The sequence below is a fragment of the Blennius ocellaris genome (assembly GCF_963422515.1).
Source record: "Blennius ocellaris genome assembly, chromosome: 15".
NCBI classification, from domain to species: Eukaryota; Metazoa; Chordata; class Actinopteri; order Blenniiformes; family Blenniidae; genus Blennius; species Blennius ocellaris.
Window position 1 is genome coordinate 10,052,199 of NC_137664.1, and position 21,988 is coordinate 10,074,186.

General features: G+C 42.2%; 2 protein-coding genes across 4 annotated transcripts; both read right to left on the reverse strand.

Moving 5' to 3' along the window:
- Positions 1–865: 865 nt before the first annotated feature.
- Positions 866–3,249, reverse strand: LOC308140400 (glycolipid transfer protein-like). Its single transcript, XM_080510168.1, has 5 exons — positions 3,121–3,249; positions 2,614–2,672; positions 2,353–2,486; positions 2,111–2,261; positions 866–1,456 (listed from the first exon to the last, which is right to left on the reverse strand). Exons 1-5 carry the CDS (start codon positions 3,221–3,223, stop codon positions 1,274–1,276), a joined length of 630 nt encoding a protein of 209 aa, XP_080366294.1. The 5' UTR covers positions 3,224–3,249; the 3' UTR covers positions 866–1,273.
- Positions 3,250–3,511: 262 nt separating this feature from the next.
- git2b (G protein-coupled receptor kinase interacting ArfGAP 2b) lies at positions 3,512–21,540 on the reverse strand. 3 transcript variants are annotated; one of them, XM_080509663.1, is made up of 20 exons: positions 21,372–21,540; positions 20,882–21,015; positions 19,739–19,851; positions 18,410–18,515; positions 17,571–17,657; positions 17,348–17,478; positions 16,283–16,377; positions 16,137–16,182; positions 15,849–15,897; positions 15,684–15,756; positions 15,491–15,588; positions 15,270–15,381; positions 14,566–14,717; positions 14,305–14,457; positions 11,418–11,627; positions 11,178–11,267; positions 10,489–10,571; positions 9,525–9,680; positions 6,684–6,747; positions 3,512–6,398 (listed from the first exon to the last, which is right to left on the reverse strand). In XM_080509663.1, exons 1-20 carry the CDS (start codon positions 21,421–21,423, stop codon positions 6,189–6,191), a joined length of 2,214 nt encoding a protein of 737 aa, XP_080365789.1. In that variant the 5' UTR covers positions 21,424–21,540; the 3' UTR covers positions 3,512–6,188. The 3 variants fall into 3 exon arrangements, with proteins under 3 accessions (XP_080365789.1, XP_080365788.1, XP_080365790.1); XM_080509662.1 differs by having other exon boundaries at positions 15,849–15,900; XM_080509664.1 differs by lacking the exon at positions 11,178–11,267 and having other exon boundaries at positions 15,849–15,900.
- Between the last annotated feature and the right edge of the window lie 448 nt (positions 21,541–21,988).

Consider the following 21,988-nt stretch of genomic DNA (forward strand, 5'->3'; position numbering starts at 1 on the left):
GCATTGGATGAACCATTGGGAGTAAGACTGCGGTGTTCAATTGATGACCTCATTGCAACTAACAAATATGTCAGAGTTAAAGGTCAGTGGCTTTGTCATTGAGGCATTGTTCTAAATGATTTCTGCTCTTTAGCTTGCTGTGTCCCGGCTTTGCTTGGAGCTTTTCCATCCTATCAGCCCGTGCTGCTGATAAACCTACAGGATTATGGGCATGCTCCTCTTGCTCTTGCTCAGAGACGATTAGCTCAGGCTGGGCTCCTCTGGGAGAGGAACCAGAGCTACAGCAGCCTCTGGGACACACTTCAGATAAGTCAGGCTGGGCAGAGGAAACGGATGGTTTATTTGGAGGATTAGGCTACATGGAGAAGACAGATTTCCCTCTGATTCACTGCATTTTGGGGAGGGGGGGTGGGGTGGTGGACCATATTAATAATATTGTAAGCAATCTGTCTCAACAATACTGCTGCTGCAGGAAATTCAAACCCACTAAAATCTGTTGTGAACTAAAAGTCTTCAACAGAACTGAATTGTTAGAAATCTCAGCAATTAAATACCACATCTATTTTTTTATGCAGTCAGGTTGTTATCGGACGCAATAATTTCACAGATTCCATGCTGGAGCAGCCCTTTGGACAAGATTAGCAGACAAAAACTGGTAAATATCACCACCTAGTGGAAGACTTTTGAACAGGAGTGATTTTATCAAGCGAACTCTCATATTGCACAGACTAAGCTCCTTATTTGGAAAATTACAGGTTAAATGAATAAACTCACTGGCTTTTTCATTAAAATATTGTGCATTTATTCAACAAGAAGGCACTCTGTGGAATCCAGACAATACAATACACTTCAACTGTAATGAGTTGTTAAAAAAATAAAAAAATAAGCAAGTTGAGCCACTGATCCCAGGTTAACAGTGGAAATAACACCAGGTCTCTGGAGACAGGGTGTACAGATGTGGGAAAACAAACCAGAATGTTCAACAGGTAGAATTCCCCTGATATAATAAAGCAGCGCAGAATAACAATACCCTAACACAGAGTGAGAGAAGCACAGTACTGCTGTAGCAAAATCCTGAAATAGTTTGAAGATAAAAAGAACTGAACGCCTTCATTGTTCAGTATAGCTTAAATTGAGGCATCTGCATATTTTTCAGAATAGCGTAATAGCACATAAGGCATAATCAAGGTCATAAATATCACACTGAAATGAGAAACGGCTTGTGTGAGAGGAGGTGCTGGACAGTCCTCCATGCCACAAGTGTCTCAGGACATCAAGCGGTGTAGTCCAACTCCGCATTCAGATTCGTGTACATCTCATAGATGGCATCTACAGTCGGGGTGTAATTGACCAGGAAGTGACGGATGTTTGCCAGACAGTCTTCCTCCTTCACCTCCTCTCCTTTCGACAGAGCTTTGAAGAAGTTTGACCTGTAGGGAGCTGCAACTAACGCGGCCTGCGGCGGAACGGGAAACAAAAGATTGGAATTCAAACTATTAATGCTTGAGTGCATCTAAACATAAATGGAATACAATGGAAAGCAGCTGATTAAAAAACAAAAAAACAAACTTGAAGACAGTGAAGCTTCCTTGTAGCTCAGATTCCAAGCAGTCCCCTTATCCATTAACACAGGGACAGGCAAGTTATTTTACCATCACTGCAGAGACTTAAGTCAACTTGATAAGAAAATGATCTTGATAGAAAGCAGTTTGTGTCACTTTCCCAGTCTGGTAATCATGATTCAATCTTTCTACATTTCAACTTCAGTGATCACATTGATAAAAAAAATTATACTTTGTGATTCACCTTTTTTATCCCCCACTGTGAATGCAAAGTCACAATTTTTACTTTGCCAGTCAAGGTGTCAGGAACCATATCGCAACCGTAAATGTATTAATGTTGAATAGTATTAGAAATGAGAAAATGTAATAAAAATCAATAATAGCTTGCAAAAATGTCATGCATCATGCGCACTAATTCGTTCGATTTACAATTTCCCAGTGACACCCAAAGGGTCAAGCAAAAAAGAACGTGTAGCTCCTGGTGCCTTATGATACCACACATAACAACAGATGACAGCTTACTGATAATGTAGTTGTTTGTTTCTTACATTGAAAATCTTTTGCACGAGCCAGCCGTGGTATCTCTTCAGAGCATGCTCGTAGGCTTTGGTGACATTAACCTTCATGAGGTTGGGATTGTTCTCATCTTTTTCTCCATCTGCCAAACTCTGCAGCAGAACCTGTATGAAACGGAGGCCCCTGGTGGAGGAAGGAGGTATCGCGTGCTTCGTGTCACAGGTTCAAAGAACAGCAGGACAACAAGAAGGGAGTTCAGGAGGAATGTGCTCACCTCTTAAGCCACATCAGAGCCAATGTTGCACCGACTTTAGGCCATTCCGTGGCAGAGTCCTGCCTCTCTGCCTCCAGGATGTCCTGCAGGGTCACGTACTTTGCAGGATCCCTCATGTAGACTGCTTTAATTTTCTGAAAATGCACATTATAAGTTGAGTTTTCACCCCCCCATGTTGGGCCTTCAGCAGCAAGCCCTGGCTCATGTTTCGACTCCTGACAGACACAACCCTCACACAGAACAGACAGATCCGTATCTCACCGTTATGTTGCCATTAATGTCCGATTTGATGACCGAAAACACTTTTGATCCCAAGCAGTCTGGAAGAGAAGCAGACATCCGAGTAATACAATGTGAATGGCTCGGAGGGGAGAATAAACAGAATTCAGCATTTTATTTGTATTTTTTTTTACAAATAGAGGCGGGGGGGGGGGGGTAGTCTCTCGGTTAACTCACAATGAGATCAATGTGTGCTCTGTTAACAGAGTAAACAAAGAGTTTCTCTATCGGGGGGGTGAAAAAAACAAAAAAAAAACAGGCGCAGCTGATTCACGTCAACGCAACAGCTCCATGTCTGTGCGCTATGTGGACTAAATAACACAGTATGAGGAGGACTTCGGGATCCTCCTCATACAGGTGACAAGTCGTTGGTATCGACATGTGATGAGGAACAAGTCAGCAGACTGCGAGCCGCCGTGACAGCCGCACAGTGCGGTCACACCGTACGCGCGTCTCCCCCCCAGGTGGATCCGGGCGGCGGACACTCACCGAAGAAGGCAGGGAGGTGAGACACGGCGTCCAGGAAGAGCTTGGTGTCCACAGACTTATCCGGGGGCAGCTCTTTGAATTGGTTATCCAGTAAGAGAGCCATAGTGCCGCCTTCGTAGTGACGCCGTAATAACGCAGAAGGGCAGCGGTGGCGGCGCGCAACTCTGCGCAGGAAACAACCCGGAACTGAGTTCCTGTCAAGAGGGGAGGGGAGAGCACAGCACAGCAGCCCCGATCACCACTGCCACACTCCTCCAACAGGTGGGGAACGAACCGGCCGCAGACACCGATCACTGCCGCCATCCTCCCAACACACGGCCGCGATGGAAATCAGCCACACAAATAAAGACACCGACACACGCAGTTATGAATGATACTTTATTATACCCAAGGCAGGCATTGTTTTCAACCACAGAGGCTTGAAATTACAGGATGTCACGTCTGCAACCAGGGAGGGAAGGAGGAAACTGAATACATGCACTTTGTTTATTTTATCAATCACGTGAACTAATTACTTTGCCCACAGCTGCAATGATAATGACAGGGAATAAACTGTGCCAACACACTGGACGAGAAGACCATTTTAATCTGCCAGTGTTTGCCATCATAATTAAAGATGAGTGACACCTGGTAGTGAGTACTTTTTAAAGCTCGTTGCACTTCCTGATGTAACTGAGATTCAAACCTTGGTCTTTAACACTCAAGGCCAAGTATAGGGGTGGGGGGGTCAAAAGAGAAGAGCACTGATAAAACAAATGATCAATCAAATGACAAAGTATGAGGAAGATGTATTCATATGTGATCTGAATAAGCTTCTGGGAAGAGTGGTCCCAAACAGTAGGTTTGGGTGTCTGTTTAAAGGCCCTATGTAGATGTAATTTTTGCATTAGGTGGTTATGAGCATAAGGTAGCAAGTTTGTTTAGGGCTTTTATATTTGAAATGATCAAAAAACAGAAGCCTCCGTTGTCTTTACTACCCAATCTGGACTGACGAGATAAAGGATTAACAAACTTAAAACGGGTTTAGCTGGTTGACTTGTTAACTACAGCAACTCTACCATCAGTAAAAAAAACAAAAACAAAAACAAAACATACAAATCAAGTCAATAGCTTTACAATCATTTAATTTTATTCTATTAATTTTGTTAAAGATTTGAATTGAATACCTTAATTTCGAACTGCCTTAAATAAATGGATTAAAAGTAACATGACTTAAGATGTAATTCATTCTCTTAAAAGTTTTATTGGTTTTCTAGAATTAAGGAGATTGGAGAGTCTGTTAATCATTACAAAGATTTTTCCTGGTCAAACATTGGTCAAAGAACAAAATCTGACTTGTTAATAATTACTGAAACTTCACTTGGTTATATAACCTGATCAGGAACCAGTCACTCCGGTGAGGACAAATGTCAGTTTTTTTTCTTGGTATTCCCTTATTAAAAACACATTTTTATTTTTATTCACTGCAAGAATAGTACATTTCCCAATTCCTTGTGAGGATGTTAAAGGGTTACATGAACAAGTCATGCTTGGGACATTTTAAATCACTCACAGCTATTCAAGGTGAAGATACCTGCTTCATTTTGAAATGATCACTGAGCTGTCTGGACCAGGTTGAAGCTTTACACATGCTCATACTGAAACGGTCGCAGCAGCTTTGGCACAGTCATGCTGATACTATGCAACCAAGGTCAGCAACTTATTTCTTCCCAAGAGGTACGGTTTGAATACATTCAAGGTAAATCTTCAACTTGAGTGAAATTAAACTCACTGCAGTCGCGCAGCGTATCCCGGCTCTCGTTCCTCCCCTGGTTCAAACACATCTGGCTCACAACTCGAAACTCTTGAGTACGCAGGTATTTTATCGTTTGGCTGTAAACCACGGCGGGACGCATTTGACCACAGAAGCATCGAAAACACTGGAGTTACAGCACCACGCCGAAGAAACGGAGATCACAAGTAGCCTGGAGTCGACGGCCGGCTGAGACGTCCCAAACCTCAGAACAACACGAGAGCCTGAGAGGAGCATTGTGTTAAAAGGAAAGCTTATGAAAATAAACACTGATATTTTCTTAGAGGTATGACATACAGTTTATAAATAGAATAGCATTTGGATTATTCTGATAAAGAATTACATGGATACATACATCTTACATATTTGCATAACGCTATTAAATTGATTTCAAATGGATTTCACACAGGCCTTGATGGCCCTCACGGCTCACTCATACACACACGCATACAGGGACACACACACACACACACATTGTTAGTATGGCTGTAACATCGGAACTCCAAAACCACTGATATCTTACTTCTAAGCACATCTTCACCCAGCGGTGGGATTGGACCGTGCAGCTGCAGGATAGATTGAAAGCTCGTACTCTCTCAGTGCTGCCGGCCTGAACACGGTGCTCGAAACACTGAAGCCGTTTTTCATCGTCACAGTTTGCTCACGAAAACAAACATCTGAAAGCTAAGCAAGCGGCATCACGAGGATTCAAAAATAAAATACTGTCATTGCCTCTTGAAATAACATTTAATATTGCAAAAAGAAAAAAACAAGAGAGCCAGTGCCACTGGAGTAGATTTAGGGTTCTGTTTTGATCTTTAACGTCAAAGACTATTCTAGCGTTTTGGTCCTCACCTGACAGTACACTTCTGTCAAACAGAAATAAATCAGACATCATCGAAACAAAAGAAAAAACCTGATGTCCACTTTAATACGATGAGGAAAGCGTAACGTCAAAATGTTTGTTCTAATTTCTAATTGTTTTGATACATACATGCGACAATGCACTTTTGGAAACTGAGTGGAATCAGTGAGGTAAAGAACGGTAACAGGTTGTTTTTTTTTTGTTAGGTATTAGTATAATACAAAGACAATAAAATAAATAAGCTTTTGATTGATCCATAATTTTGCACTGTATATTTTTTGGGGGAGTATATTCAAATGCATACACAGATTAATATGGACAAACCAAAAACCTAAACACTGATTAAGGATAGAAATTTGCAATGGACTTGACGGATAGTTTGCCCGATGCGTGTGAAAAGTCTTTGGGTTTTTAGTTATTGTTTTCTTTGGTTGTCACAGTAACGAGTTGCTTGGCAGCTTTGGCAATGTCATAGGCGCACTGGATGACCTGCTGAGTGACCAGCTGGATGTCCGCCGGGCAGGGGTTGTGCTCTGCGGCCTTCTGGCACTCTCCGTGGAGCCGGCTGGCGCTCGAAGTCAGCAGACAGAGAGATCCTCTCACCGTCTCGGAGGACGGTCTCTGCGAGGATGGAAGATGGAGATTTGACGATAAGCGACGGCCGTGACAGCGTCCATAAATAAATGCTCATTGCGGTCAGTTAAGGCACAGGCGCTGGATGTGTGCGAGAGTGCACATAAAACAGAGTAATCACATCGACAGCGCACATAAAAAGAAGTAATGCAATCAGCAGGGCCTACCCATACAGACAAGTCATTTTAGATTCCCTTTGGCTGTTTTCAAAACAAACGAGAAATCTCTTTTGACCCAGGATGGACACGAAGCTGCAGCTGGGTTTCGCCTTACCTTTGGAAACAGGGCGGCCATCTCTGTCACGGCCACGCAGATCTTTTCAGAGCACGGTAGAAAGCTGCAAAAGATCAAGACAAAAGGATGAATGGGTGAAAAACCGCTCCCTTTGGCGTTTTATAAAAAGAAAACCGCTGGCACAAAGCGACCATTGTGACATCTGTTATCCTAACAGTCGTGCCCCTTCATAATTAGGAATGAATCCCAGGATGAAAGAGGTCCCGGTGCCAGGTTCTTACATTAGTGGTCCTCTTAATCTTTTGACGTAATGTATTGGTATCCTCCGCTTTCTGTGAGCTCTTCCACCGACACACAGACGTGATGCACAGCATAAAGAAAAATCACAGCACACAGCGAAAAACTGACTCCTCCACAGCTGCTGCTGCTTTATACAATACAACACACGGACAGAAGAGAAGCCGTCTGTGTGTAATTAAACTTGTTACCATCTTACTATGAAAAAAAGGAGGAAGTCGCCAGGGCATACAGTGATGTTTGACTGCTTTGTGGCAGGGCTGAATTGCAATGAGGGGTTTGTGAATAATAGGTAGGAACAAATGTGTTATTATAAGTATTACTACTTCTTTTATTAAAAGTTGGTGAGCAATACTTTGTGGAGGACAGGATTAAATGTGTACAAACGTGAAAGAGTAAAAGTAATGTTTTAACATTGCAGCACTGAACATAAGCTTACGTGAAAGGAAAACAAAAAACATGAATCTAAATAAAACTTTAAAAAAAAAAATTGCTTTGTTTAGCCCAGGGGTCGGCAACCTTCGACACTCAAAGACCATTGTGACCCGTTTCCCACTGAACACAAGACACTGGGAGCCGCACCGAAGCCCCTCCCATTGTGGCTTTCAATGTCATTCAGGATTATTTAGCATTAAGTGAATAATTGCCCCTCTCTGTGGCTGTAAGCGTCGTTCTTCCACACGTCTGCTGACTGGTAGTGGCGATCGGCACTCTCAACAAGCCGGCAGTATTAAAATATCTCATCCGCCGTAAACATTCTCGTTATTGGTCACATATGTCGCTTTGCACACGCTGGTTATATTGTTGATTGGGTTTATTGAAACATCGGCACTCCACAGCACGGCAGTCTTTTCAGAGGCTCCTCTCAGTAACAGGTGAGGAGGAGATTCAGCAGGAAATAAGACAGGGGAGTCCGGATTGAGAAAGTTTTCTGCTGTGTCATAAAGAAAGGAAGCTCGCGGCTTCAGACGACTGCGGAACCGAGGAAGCAGCTGCCGTGAGTTGCAGCTGCAACTTCCACATTCTTCGCACAACTATTGTTGCGTAATGACGTTACATCCCTGCCTCGTTCACATCCCTGCCTCGTGCCTACATTTTATTGCACTCTCTGTAGGGGGACTGCACAACACAGTTGGGTCTGGGTGCGCTTTGCCTTACCGGCCCGCCGCGCTCAGGGATTAGCTGCAGTGGGACCGAGGCTCAAGGAGCTGCAGCAGACGGACGAAAGAGCTGAAAGTGGCTCCAGAGCTGCGAGTTGGCGACCCCTGGTTTAGCTCTTTTTATCTTTTCCTATTCAAATATGAAAAATGATCATCACTAGTCTGAATTACATGCTGAACCAGGAGGAGTATCATTCCATGTAGTAAAAAAAATTCCAGTTCTCCCCCGTCTTATCAGTACAATCTAAACACTTAACACAGCAGTCATATGAATTCTGCTACCATGGTCAAGATTTCCATGATATTTTTAATGGAGCACTTTTCATTCGATGTGGCATTTTCATTTGCAAGTGTTTAGCCGTCAGCCTCTGTCACTAATCTACTAAATAGGGCTACTACAGATTCATAGCTGTGGTCCAACCTGCCCCAAGAACTCTGAACTAATCAGCTTGAGTAAAGTTGCATCATGTTGTTATATAACACAGCTGTTGCAGCTTTCAAAGAAAATGGTCTTTATGGCCATTGAACTGGGAAAAAAGGAAAAAAAAATGTATCTACAGAATTTGAACTAAATCTGAAAGCGCACTTATCTGGACCCTAAAGAGCACAGATAAGCCGATGATAGCTCAGAGGTGGTATTCTTGCTAACTTACTCTTAATAAATAAATGGCTTTTTGTTTGGTTGTTGTTTTTTTTTAAAGTATTTTCCCCTTAAACAAAATACTTATAATCTCACTCCATAAATTTAAAAAGAATGAAAGCAGCGAGCAGTGTGAGGTTCAAGTTACACTGCAGTTGCTTTTCAGCAAATCCTGGGCCATTTCAAACGCACAGTTTTGATGCTACTCCAGCTTGCATAGAGCGTCTTCCAACTGTATTCCAACAAACAGGTCTCAAATAACATGTTGACCGTATAAACATTGGAAATTATATACAGGGAACTCGGAACTCACTGTGGATTTGGTCGACCACAGGGGAAAGTGCAATCACATGGTGTTTGTTTCCTGTCAGCTGCACTTACCAGACACAAAGCCGACCCCCAGCAGACACTCTTTGGTAAATATGGGAACACAACCAGTTTAATAAGACCAAAGTCAGAAAAGCCTCGTCTGTGAAACCTGACTGCGTTCTACATCAGGTCGGGTACTGCCTCCCTCTTGCTTCTCAGGTGAAAATCACTCCCTGGTTATCGCTCTAGGAGGAAAGTCCACAGCATCCTGACAACGGCTATTGCGAGGCACTGACCTTGAAGCAGCAGGGCTTTTTTTGGGTTCTTTAAAAAGCTATAAACCCACAGCAACGGGTGAAATATGTGACGTACATTGACGTTTCATAGCAGAAGAAGGGGTTTTTAACAATTCAAGTACTTGTTTATTATAAATAACTTCACTTTTATATATTTAGCCTGCTAAGTATTCTCTACCTTTCTTGTTTGGTCTCCTGGGCAGCTCTCAGAAGCTCCTGGATGTTTTTAGTGATCTGCTCTGTCTTACAGATGACATCCTCTGTACACGGCAGGGTGGCATCCTCCTCGCCCTCCTCTTCTGGTTCCCCTGCGTCGGAGGCCGGGAGAGGGCTGCTACAAAAGCAAAGGGAAAATGATGACTGCAGGCTGTGTAATTCAAGAATTCAGCTCCCAACTACTGAAGCCACAGTCAATGGTCCAAAGCAAACCAGCTGTCGGGTGAAACAATATTTTTCCCTAGAATGAAATAAAAGTCCCATTCAGAGAATTAATGGAAAACCACCTGTGGCGAAGCCATTTAAAAAGTTAGCGGTGCAATGCCGAGGTGTGGACGACACTACACTAAAAGTATGATTTTCTTTTTTTCCCAAGCATCTAAAAGTTGTGTGGTTACACCTCCAGTTGAAGTCAAGCAGCGTTCTCCACCAAAATATGTCAAACTTACTGAGAAAATATTGAAGCTATAATCTTTAGGGGAGCCACAATGTCAAAATATTGTTGTTTTTTGCTTTATCATTTAAATTCACTGTGAAGGCAAAGGATGCACACGTGCATCCTATCCTCCTTTAAAGTAAGTTTAATTCAATATTGCATCTGCTGGAGTTCCCAAATACTGTTTAAACCAACTTCAGCCTGTGTAAACCAATAAAGGACTGCCAGAACTTGTAGGAGTGAAGCCACTTTTTTCCCTTCATAATCACGTAACAAAAAGCTCCCAGATAAGGAAAGAATGCAACTAAATTGCCAAAGCTTAACTTCAAATATCTTGAATGGCCAAACCTATATTTAAAACAATAAAGTAAGTGCAGAGTTTTTACATCATTGTGAGAAAATTTTACATTCCGTTTTTAATTCATTACTCTCAAATTGTGACGAAAACACACAGGGTTTTTTAGGGTTAGGGTGAGAAAACCGTTCTTACACTGCCTCCTCCAGTTCTGAGTGGTTGGGCGTAGTGTCGTAGTCGTTCTCCAGCATGGTGCTCTGTCCTTCCAGACTGCAGCCCTACAGGGACAACCAGGAATTTATCATCATTGAATTACAGTACATGCAACCAAAACGAGTTATACACAACAGAGCGCAACTATCGACAGCACATAAGAATTAGAATCATGCATTGCTTATAAAAAGCTGGGGTATGATGACACATTTTCATTTTGAGCAGATGAAGAGAAAAAGACTGGAAATACACAATCAGGCCATTGTGGCATTAAAATCATACCATAGTGGATGCGATTAGTAGATGCGATGAAATACTGCTGTGAGCTGAGAACTCTTATATCAGCGGCTATCAATAAAAGCACATTATAACGAACCATTTCATGTTTTCATTCAATGTATTTTGTGAATACAAGTCTGCCGTCAAAACACTTTCTCTGTTGTACAATTCACTATCACTTGCGCTGTTTCCTGGAAAAAAAGCTGGGCTTGTTCAGATAAGTGAACTGTAGCAGAGGCACTGCGGTGCAGGCATGCAGACAGGCAATATCCGACAAAAAGCAGTTTGAAGACGCAGGTCAGGAGAGAAAAGACTGTGGGGTCAAGCATGAGGACAGTTTCAACCATCCCCTTGGGACTGCCTCTGAGCCAAGAGGACTTTCAGTACTTAACCCTTCGAGATCTCTCGTCCCACGACCAGGACAGGGAAGAGGGGAAGGTAGGGAGGGAGGAAGCGGCCGTCCCCAAAGGACCCCTACCAATCTAGAAAGGGGTCAAACCAAGTTGAGCATACTCTATTGAGATGCAATGAATGATTGAATGAATGCATGATTGAAAACCAACACCAGCCCCAAGCCAGGCATCATCACTGTAGATAATCGGGAAGTGAAATATTGGCGCCGCGGTGCTTACATTGGTTGGGAAGGGTTGTAAAACCACGCCGTCGTCATGACGAACTGTTTCAGCTCGGTGGGGGTACTGCCTCGGGGTGGAGCCGGTCTCATACATGGACATGGCGCGGCCTCCACGGGGCTGGTGTCGACCGAACGGCCCCTGGGGTTGTTGCTGTCCGCTGGGGGTTTGCCATCGCAGGCTTGTGTTTTCAGTCTGCAGGGAGTTCAGCTGGAGAAACAAAAGATCTTTCAAGCTTACTCTAGCTGGGGGCGGATCTCCCTCACAAAACCTGCGCCAAACATCAATAATAGAGTGGAATACAGCGAGGCCTACAGGTGAAAGGCAATTCCTCCAGCTTGATTTCATCGGTTTTTGTTTTCTCTTCAAGGTCTTTCTCACAACAATGAAATGCTGACACTGTACATTGATAGCATCTTTTGAAGTAAAACCCAGTGAGAAACTGCAACAAAGGCAGTTGCCCTATTTACATAACAGCACTAAGAGCCTGAAATAGAGAGTGGAAAACATGATGTACCGTATTTTCTGCCCTATAAGGCGCACCGGGTTATAAGGCGCACCTACATTGATTGACATAATTTACAATTTCATTCATATATAAGGCGCACCGCCCTATAAGGCGCATGGAATATACCAGTGGTCAGCAACATTTATAGCTCAAAGCCATTAAGTTACATTTTCCATTGCTTCTAGCACCCAGAGAGGTGCACACACTTTATTTTGATAGTCCTACCTGCAGCCTATGCCAGTACCACACTACACACAAAACCTTCTTCACTACTGGTTGACAACTTACAACTACCGGTAATAATAATAATAATAATAAACTAAACTACATGAACTAAGCAACAAAAACACAACACAACACAATTATTACCGACACCACAAACCAAATATAACCCCCAATAATTGCATTTAAAACACCACAAACAGCTGCAATGAATTATGGGAGTTTCTATCGGCTGCACTGAGGAGCTCAGGTTGAATTTGTCGCTGCAAGGCATGATGTCCCATCATGCCTTGCAGCGACAAATTCATGTTTTGTGTTGTTGGAGGTTATTGTGGCTCGTTGTTGGGCTTGGTGTTGATTGTGTTTAGGCTGTGTTTTTGTTCCCCAGTTTAGGGAGTAATGATTTCATCTAGTTTATTTTGGTTTGTTAGAACGTTGGTGTGCAACCATGAGTGCTTAAGGTGTTGTGCGGAGTCTCGTCCGCACTGAAGATCCGGTTGCAAAGTTAGAGTTGTCAAAATAAAAGCTTCTAGTTGTTCAGCTGTCAAATAGCAACTTGGAGTAGAACAATCGTCCATATATAAGGCGCACCGGGCTATAAGGCGCACTGGCAGCTTTTAAGAAAATTTGAGGTATTTAGGTGCGCCTTATAGGGCGGAAAATACGGTAGTTCAGACTGTTCACAGAATAAAGTAGCATCCACATTTTCATGTGAACTATTGACGTAACATAAACAAATAACTTTGGCTATTTGATATGCAAAGTGCAACATGTAAGAAGAGAGGCATCATCAAAAATACATCTGGGATTCTGATGCGTTTTAGAGAAGAAGTATGAAGGGCGGGGGGGGACCAGATCTACCCAGCAATTACACAAGCTGTGCCGTCAGCAGTTCTGCTTTGGTGCTTTGATTATAAGAAAGTAGAACACATTAACAAATTATAGAGGCAAGGCACTAATCTGTGAACTGAGAGGCTGTTTAAAACTGCTGAAAAATGCCATTAGTAGATATTGTTGTTTATCAGGCTAATGTCCGAGATATCAGTGTTCACTTTGTCAATAATGTGAAAGTGGTGAACAGTGGGTCTCTAAATGTTTACAACAGAGTGAAAAAAGCCAAAGTTAGTGTGACCTTGTCACTGACTGATCAGCATTTGCATTTCAAGTTGGTGCAGAATGCAGTAAGGCAGAGAAGAAAATCGGTAAAACATGAAATGTGCCACCAGGAGGAGACAGTGCATTGTGTTATTGCAAAGCACAGAGAAAGGGCACTGAATGGTGAAGGCACTAAATAAACAAACACAAAGACATAACAATGCTGCTTGTTTTAACATACTAGTTTGTTGCAGGATGAAGTTTACACACTGGAATTAACTGAACTGATTGACAAATTAAATCGGCTCACAAATTGACAGGAAGTGGACATTTTTTTTTTTTTATTTACATCTGGTCTTTCTGAACAGTTGTCAACGCAATTCCAGAAAAAGAAATAGACTCTTTAGAGTTGCGTGTGGACAGAAATCCAATCAGCAAGTAAAACTGGAGAAGTTTTGCACGTCTCAATACTGCTATGGAGTGAAACAGTACACCGCTAATGAAATCAAAGCTAAAATAATTGCAGTATTGCCAATATCTTTTACACGCCTTCTAGATATGCAAAGAATCTAATTCAGGAACAATTTTGTTAAGAAAAACTCTTCGGGTAATTTTCATATCGAAGAGGTTCTGACTGATGACTGCTGGACTGTAATGAAAATCATGAAAGTCCTCTGTGATAACCATTCATGAAGTGGTGCTGGGTTCTCTTGAAATCTGTATGAATGCTCTCTCAGTTTTAAGTTACAAAGACCTTCAACAAAAATATCCTTCTTTGTTTTGCCGTTTCAGTGCACTGTGGAGCTGAGCAAGTCTGCTGCCTGTTCATAATCGCCAGAGAGACTTTAATCCATCCTGAAACACTTCATCCATTTACTGATACAACTATGGATGGGATTTTCATTGATTTGACATTTTAAGATAATGTGTTAGAGTTAAGGAAAAGGCTCCATGCACTACATTTAATCTGGCATGATGCTGGTCCCGGAGGAAGCAAATAGGTGATTGCAAACCGCAATAAAATCCACAAGATGTATGTATGCTGAACGAACTGGAACTAACCTTGGTGTGCATCATCCGCAGTTCTTCACTGAGGTGACAGTTCACTTTGAGAAGCTGTTGTATTTTGGCCTCGGATGCATTGAGAGCAGTCTTCACCTCCATAAACTCCTGCACAGTGATTGGTCCATCGGACAGGTCAGAAGACTCAGAGCTCTGCAATGAAGCGCATGCACTCAGTGAATCATTTGTTGTAACGACTTGCTGAATAAATCAGCATATTGCCGCCAAAGGTACGAGCAGACAGAGCCTAATTATACCTACCTTGGTCCTTCCATCATTGTAGCTGTCCCCGCATGTGGCCTCTTGTACCGGATCTTCATCTGAGGCCACGCTGTCGTAATCTGGCTGGTCATTGTCCTGGCTCTCACTGTTATGGCGGCTGTCTATTCCCTGGAGGATCAGCTCCACGTTCTCTGAAGGCAGAGCCCAACATCAAAAGATTACAGATCAAACATCAGTGCTGGCTACAAGACAGTGGTTTCAATCAAAAGCCTAAGGACCACCTTTTTTTTTTTTGTCCTCATTTGCTGAATCCCTAAAAATCTCCTCACAATTTTCCCAGAGTATGCATGGGGATGGAAACCAGCTGTGATGTGGTTTGCTGTAAATTTCAAGATGCAGGACTTTGTCATTATTAAGTCCTTATTCCCATATGGGCCACATTCTGATTGTAACCCACATAACTGTGGTTACATGCTCCACATGTGAATTGCTTAAACTGACTTCTGCATCTCATTTGTGAAAACCAGCGTATTGTTTTCCATTGCCTGAATATAGTGTTATACACACACACACACATATATATATATATATATATATATATATATACATACATATATATACATATATACACACGTGTGTGTATATCAAATATAAACTTTACTGCATAAAATACTATGAAAATGAAAACTAATGTATGTGAAAAAAGTAAAAAAAAGTTCATTGCAAAACTAAAATTCACATACCTTTAGGACTATCACATGAATTTCCCCACTGCCGTCGCTTAGCATCCGTTAAAATATCAATGACCAGAGTGGCAAATTCATGAGCGCTAAATCTTGCCAACTTTTGACGACCCTGAGGCAGTAAATACATAAAGAACATGTAGCAGAGGAAATAATGATTACATGAATCACATGGAACAATTGCATTTAACTTTAGGAACAAAATGGGTGAAATGACTTGCCTGGTTTCTGGTGGACGAGTATTCGGGATTCACAGGAAGAAAAGGCACTACTGTTGTGTCTGTTACAAGTGTGCTGTGGTTCTGAGTGGCTAACCACACTTTAAGAAAAAACAAAGTGAGATGCGTGTGAGACAGGAATTCAAACCAATCCATGACAGCATGTCTATATTCTCTTCAATGCTCAGACTTCCACCTGCATCCGTTTCTCTTCGATCCACTTCATCATAAACATCCATGGCAAGTTCTTCAAACTGGTGGTTACTTAGCTACAACAAAATCAAGCAGGGCAACATGTTCAGCCTTGAAAGGATGCATTCCAAAGCTCAACGTAAACACGTTACATGGAAAATTGTCTCACCGACTGCAGCTTCTTCTTTGCAGCTTTTGCAAACTCTGACAAATCCAGACTGCTTTAGACAAAATATACACATTTCGTATTTATTTCACATAAAATAAACTTTGCTCACAGAAAAACAATTACAAGAGTGGCACACATACTTACTTATTTCTATCCATTCAACGCAGCACAAAGAAATAGAATTAAAAATAGAATTGCAATAATGTTACACTGGAAGTAAAGCATAAGAGGAGAGCAAGAGCTAACTTTTGAAAAGTAAACAACTACAGCTTGAAGCCCAGCCATTACCTGTCTGCCATCTGTGGGATGATGAAGTGTTGACCATTTCTGTGATCTGGAATACAAAGAGGTGTCAATACCATCGCGGACGTTACATAAACATGAGCTTTCCGATTCATTGCTGTGGATGTGCTTGGTGTAGCCACTGTACTGACCTGGCCTTCGACCACAAAGGTAAAAAGTGAACCGATCAGTGAGTTCATACTGAATCTCCACGAGCCTCTCCGCCAGCTCCTGGTGTCCAGCTTGCCTGCAAAGATCACAAAGGATCAAGTCTTTGTCTCAACATGTTTCGTGGAAGTTCATATAAACACAAGCTGCTTCTTCAATGTAGAAGGTTGTGTTTTCACATTTATTGTACAAGCAGCTGCTCTGATGACTGATAACCCAATGGAATGTCTTTAGTACAATGACTGATCCCATCAGGAGGCAAGAAGGATTCATACACAGCACAATGTACGAATCACACAGTATTATATGAGTATTTAGAAAATGATGTGCTATGATAAATGTGCAAAAGGGCCACATTAATTTCAGAAATGTATTTTCAAGTTATATCCTGGGCTCCTTGCTCACACTTTACGAGCTGCACTCGGTCAGCAAACATCCTGCACAATGGAACTTTTCCTTCCTCTCCCCCAACAATCACTCCCTGACTGAATTAGTCGGACAAATGTGACTGGTGTGTGAAAATAATGCTCATTGTAATGCAAAACATCTCAACTATTCAAGCCATTTCAGCAGGAGAAAGAAGTTTTCTTACACTAATTTTCCACCAATGACTGGTTTCTTTCTTCCCTCCAAAGTAATAAAAGCAGCATGTTGCAATTAACTCAATGTGTATCATATTCTTCATTGAGTTAGTGCACATGGTTACCGCTTCATAGGATGTGTATCATTTCCTGTGACAGCGACACTAGCCAGCTGTTAAAGCGATGCATGAAGCCACACTAAAGTTACACTTGAGAAGTGCAACTCCGGTGAAAACCGTTGGTAAACAATCGCACTCTCCAATAGCAGTGAAAACCACAGAGCGCCCCAGAAACCATTAAGGTCAGTCCCACTTCGTGAACACATTTGACACAAAAACAGGATGTGGTGTCTTTTAAATTATGTTTGGATGGTGGGAAACTTTTCCACCACTAATAGAAAAGAAAAAAACAATAGCAAGAGAAACAAAAAGACACGTTATGAAAATGGAAATGAGCGCCATGTCTTACCTTGCATAGTCAATGGGCGTCTTCCCACTGGAGTCCAGAGCTCCAGGATCAGCTCCATAAACTGCCAGCAGCTCTGCTTGTAGCATCTGACCTGCTTTTGCTGCTATGTGAAGTGGCGTGTTCCCCTTTTCCTATTGTGTCGATGTAACAATCATGAAAAACATTAGCATTTCTTTTTGTCAATATAAATACGATTTCGTGTTTCTTATACTGCTAAACTTACTGAATGAAAGAAGTTGGCCTGCGCTCCTAAAGATAAAAGTCTCAGGCAGGTCTCCAGATTCCCGGTCCGAACACTGGAATGGAGTTGCTGAAAGAAAATCAATAAGTACTTTCTTTTAACGCCCGAGTGTGAAGTGAATTCACGCTATGTTGGCTGCACCCCACGAACAGAATACATAGTCAGGCTGGAATTGTCTGTTGAATCAAAGGTTGTACTGTTAGTAAGGCAATCAGAGTTGTTCACTTTTTTCTTAAAAAATTAATCAGATTCGGGATAGATGATCAGTCAGAGTTATTGTAAACAATAATTACGAAAATTCTTGGCAAGTGTGAAATTGGGACAGCTTTTGCTGGAGTTGGGATCAGGAAGGCCACACAGGGCTTTTTAGTCATACTCCTTGTGTGACCAACACAAGAAAATATGAGAGGCAATGCGTAACAGTATCAGAAACTACAACCACTCTATAAATACGCCATGTTTGAAACCGACAAAGTGAGCACCATGGATTTCCCCAAAAAAAAAAAAAGGAAAAAAAGCTTCCTTGCCGACAGGCCCCGACAGTGTGGAGTTAGCATTTTTCCTTCCACGGGTAAAAGACATGGTTGTTAGCTGGTGAAACTGAGTCTCTGGGATGGATGTGAATACTGTTAAGGGTGTATTCTGGAGGCTTAGAGATAAGCTCCAGTTCCTTATCACCCTGCTCTCAACAAAGTGGGTAACACTATCGATGATCAGATTGAAAGTTTCAGAATATAGATTATTTTCAAGCATAATGTTGGTACCGAAGACAGATCGTTTAATTGAATAACGTGAAAACTGAGAGCTGGTCCATGGCTCACCTTGCTGAGGTCTTTGGCGGTGACACTGTCGTCCTCTCGACAAGGCATTCGATGCACATACGCCAACATCTGATATTTCGCCTTGATGAACTCGGTCTTGTTGGGGCTAGAAACCAAAACATGCTCACACGTAAAACTCTCGATCATTATTACCATTTCAATGTGTTAATGTTTAGGAGACGGCATCATTTTCAGGACTAATAGTGAAATTCTGGCTCTTTATGTAGTTAAGTTCAGAAAATGATCTTTTGTGGAAGCTTGGGCAACAAATACTGCTAATGTAATAAATAACCTTGAATTTGTTTTGTAACATTGCTCGGTTTGAAAGTGACAACATTCCTACTTGATCATTTCTCTCAATCATTGGACACAATGTAGCCGAGAAAGAGAACTGATACATGTGCAACTATTTTTGTCAGATAATTGTGCTCATTAGCGTAGGAAGTGATTACATGACTGTTTTTGGGAAGCTGCATTTAAAAACGGGAAAAAAAAATTCTATTTATTCCAATTTGTATTTTTCGTAAGTTCCTGTAATTTGACCAACAGAATGTCAAAAAAATCCATCATGATTTTTAATGTCATTTAACTCAATTACTCACAAAAAAGGCAGCAAGATCCTTGAGTGAATTGATCTTTACTTAATAAACTGAGAATGTGAGAACACTGAATTACAAATGCCAAAACAACATGTTCTTTGTATAAACCAGAATATATCTCATTATTATTTACAGGTTGGTTTACAGATGTATTGCAATCTATCAAACTTTGCTTTTGCTATAAACAGAACAAAATTTCCCCAAGCACTTGGGTACTTCCTCATTTTGAGGGTGAAGCTGCAGTAACGGTAAACCAGCTGCACGTCCTTGTTGACCAACAGTTATCAGTCAGATCAGCAAACGAACAACGTAACGTCTGGGAGTATCGTTGAGGAGCAAATTTTACTTCCATCAATTTAAATGTATGCTTTGTTCCTCGGTTCCTTAAAAGGATCATGGTTCCTGCTTTGTAAACTCATTGTAAAATATCATTCTTCTTTCAATTTGGACTGTATAACAGACGTCTGCGTGTCTCGGCTGTGCGGTGATTGAAAGCATCTGCACAGAGCGTGAGGATCGGTCCCAGCACTGTTTATGTGTAGCTGACTGTTTATCTTCACTCCACCAACCAGACACCAGAGTGACCCAGTGTTTACGCCAGGCGATGTCTTTGGATGGCGACATCACATCTCTCCAGCCCGCTGATTTTGATTTTGTTCTACAAATGTTGTCAATACAGATTCACATGAAAAGTGCATTCTAAAATGAACCGAATGAAGAAAACACTTACTGAACTCTGTCCTGGGGGTTGGCTTTGCGCTTTCCACTGACTGACGAAGAAGGATCCAGGAGGCTATGCTCCCATATGGAATTGGCTCCATTGCCATACAGCGTTTGGACCATCTAAAACAACGAAGCACGAGTTCAGCAGAACATAAGACGCAGTGCTCAGTGATAAATAAAGGCGAGGTCCGTTAACCACAAAACTATGATTATTTAATGATTTATTCAAGAAAAATATGACTTCAAGTAACAATTTTCTAAAGATAGCATAAGGAAACCTTTATGTCATAAATCAGTATTGCTCCCCAAAGACAAAAAAATGGCTCAATCTCTGCTCTGCAACTTCTCAATTATTTTCTGAATTGTTGCTTTCTTGGGGATTGCTAAAGAAAAATTATCACTTGTGCTATTCCATATATTCGTTGGTTTTGCAGTATTCTTCGCATCAGTATTCTATTGAAAAGTTCACTTATGGTTAATTTTCCTCAAAGCAAATTTAATCTCAACAATTAACTTAACATATGTTTGGATTGGATTACTCAAAGAAAACCCATGAAGGAATAGGGAGAACATGCAAGTTTGAGTGGGGAACCTTCTGGCTTTTGAGGCCACAGTGCTAACCACTGCATGACAGTGTCGGCTACAAATTATTCCTCCATCCCTGCGACAACATCCAATTTATGGTCGCTGGATCCAATGCCAGCTTACAATGAGTACAAGGCGGAATACACATTGAACAGATCACCAGCCCATCACAATGCCATCGCAGAGGACCCGTCAAACAAACGCACCTCTCGTTTTCAATTTAAACAAACCAATTCACCTAAAATCGGCACAGTTGGGAACATGCAAACTCCATCTACTCCTACCTGTACGTCCACTTAATTCTACTTTGGGTATGGGGCCCGACACAGCAAGAGACGAGTCACAATCACACGCACAAGCAATGTTTTGGTGGACAGATATTGGAGTACCAAGGCATGCACAGGGAGAACATGGAAGCCCTGCAGTGCTAAAGCATGACAGCACTGCGAACTACAACCACACAAGTTCCTAAATCAAAAGTGAATGACACTGCAGATGCATGAGCGATGAAGTAGCAAGTGAGTCCACATGTTAACCGTACAGGTGGTGTTGGATGTTCCCTCACCTGCAGCTGAGACGGAGGCCACGGGCAGTGAGTCAGATGTCGGACCTGAGAGCTGTGTCGCCCCAGACCTCGGTGGATGCTGCAGCACTCATCGCAGATCAACACACCCCTGTTCACAGAGGCCCAGCGAGGCTCTGCAACACACACATACACACACAAACACAAACATATACACATAGTGGTGTGTTATTAGTAACCTAATGTAGTCGTAGTTAATTCAACCCAATGTCAAGTGGAACTAACGTCAACCATAAACAAACACTTTAAACAATGAGACCCAAGTTAATGTCATTACAAAGACACGACTTAATATTTTCTCTCGCTGGTAGAAAATGCACCGTGACAATTAGCCCTGTAGTGATTCTTGGGACTAATTTAACAACGTTTCCAGCGTTAACCACGTCCGCTGACTGTACGAAGCGTTAACTTGGTGAGAGCTAGCTGGCTAGCCGCGATGCTAACGTGAAGGCTAGCTGGTTTGGCATCGTACCCGGAGCGCTGCAATCCGCGCAGACCTCTCTGCTTCGCACTCGCTTTGACATCCCTCAGTGGAAAATCCTCACACTCCGACAAGAAGCGATGGTTCTGGGACGCCCTGCAGCACAGCTACTCGGAGATAAAGACGGGACAGCCCGCCCCGGGAGATTGTATTCTGTAGTCTTGAGCAGGCAAAGCAACAGTGACCGTCCGCCGCCCTCCCCTCCTACTGTTGAACAAAGCAGTGTCCCGTTCCAACACTCTCACTGCCTCCTTCTGTGTCTCCTTCACTGGCTCCTTCACTGCCCCCTTCTCTGTTTCCTTCACTGCCTCCCTCTCCACCCCCTTCTTATCTGCCTCCACAATTGTCTCCTTCTTTGTTTCTTTCTCAGTTCCTTTCTCAGTCTCCTTCTCTAACTTATTCTGTGTTTTCTTTTGTGTTTCCTTCTCTGCCTCCTTCTTCTCTGCATCCTTCACCGTCTCCTTCTCTCTCTGTCTTCCTTCTAACTCCTTGTGTTTCCTTCTCTGTTTCATTCACTGTTTTCTTCTCTGTCTCATTCTCTGTTTCTTTCTCTGTTTTGAGAAGTGTGAAGCAGAAATGTTTAACCTCAGTATGTACTCTTGTGCCCA

Coding starts and splice junctions, on each gene's coding strand:
- LOC308140400 (XM_080510168.1), bottom strand. CDS start 3,223: ATGGCTCTCTTACTGGATAACCAATTCAAAGAGCTGCCCCCGGATAAG. Junction 2,487..2,613: donor ACATTAATGGCAACATAACG/GTGAGATACGGA, acceptor GTGCATTTTCAG/AAAATTAAAGCAGTCTACAT. Junction 2,262..2,352: donor GCTCTGATGTGGCTTAAGAG/GTGAGCACATTC, acceptor TTCCTCCACCAG/GGGCCTCCGTTTCATACAGG.
- git2b (XM_080509662.1), bottom strand. CDS start 21,423: ATGTCAAAGCGAGTGCGAAGCAGAGAGGTCTGCGCGGATTGCAGCGCT. Junction 16,183..16,282: donor CCTTTGTGGTCGAAGGCCAG/GTCAGTACAGTG, acceptor TTTGTATTCCAG/ATCACAGAAATGGTCAACAC. Junction 11,268..11,417: donor TACAACCCTTCCCAACCAAT/GTAAGCACCGCG, acceptor ACCCCTTTCTAG/ATTGGTAGGGGTCCTTTGGG.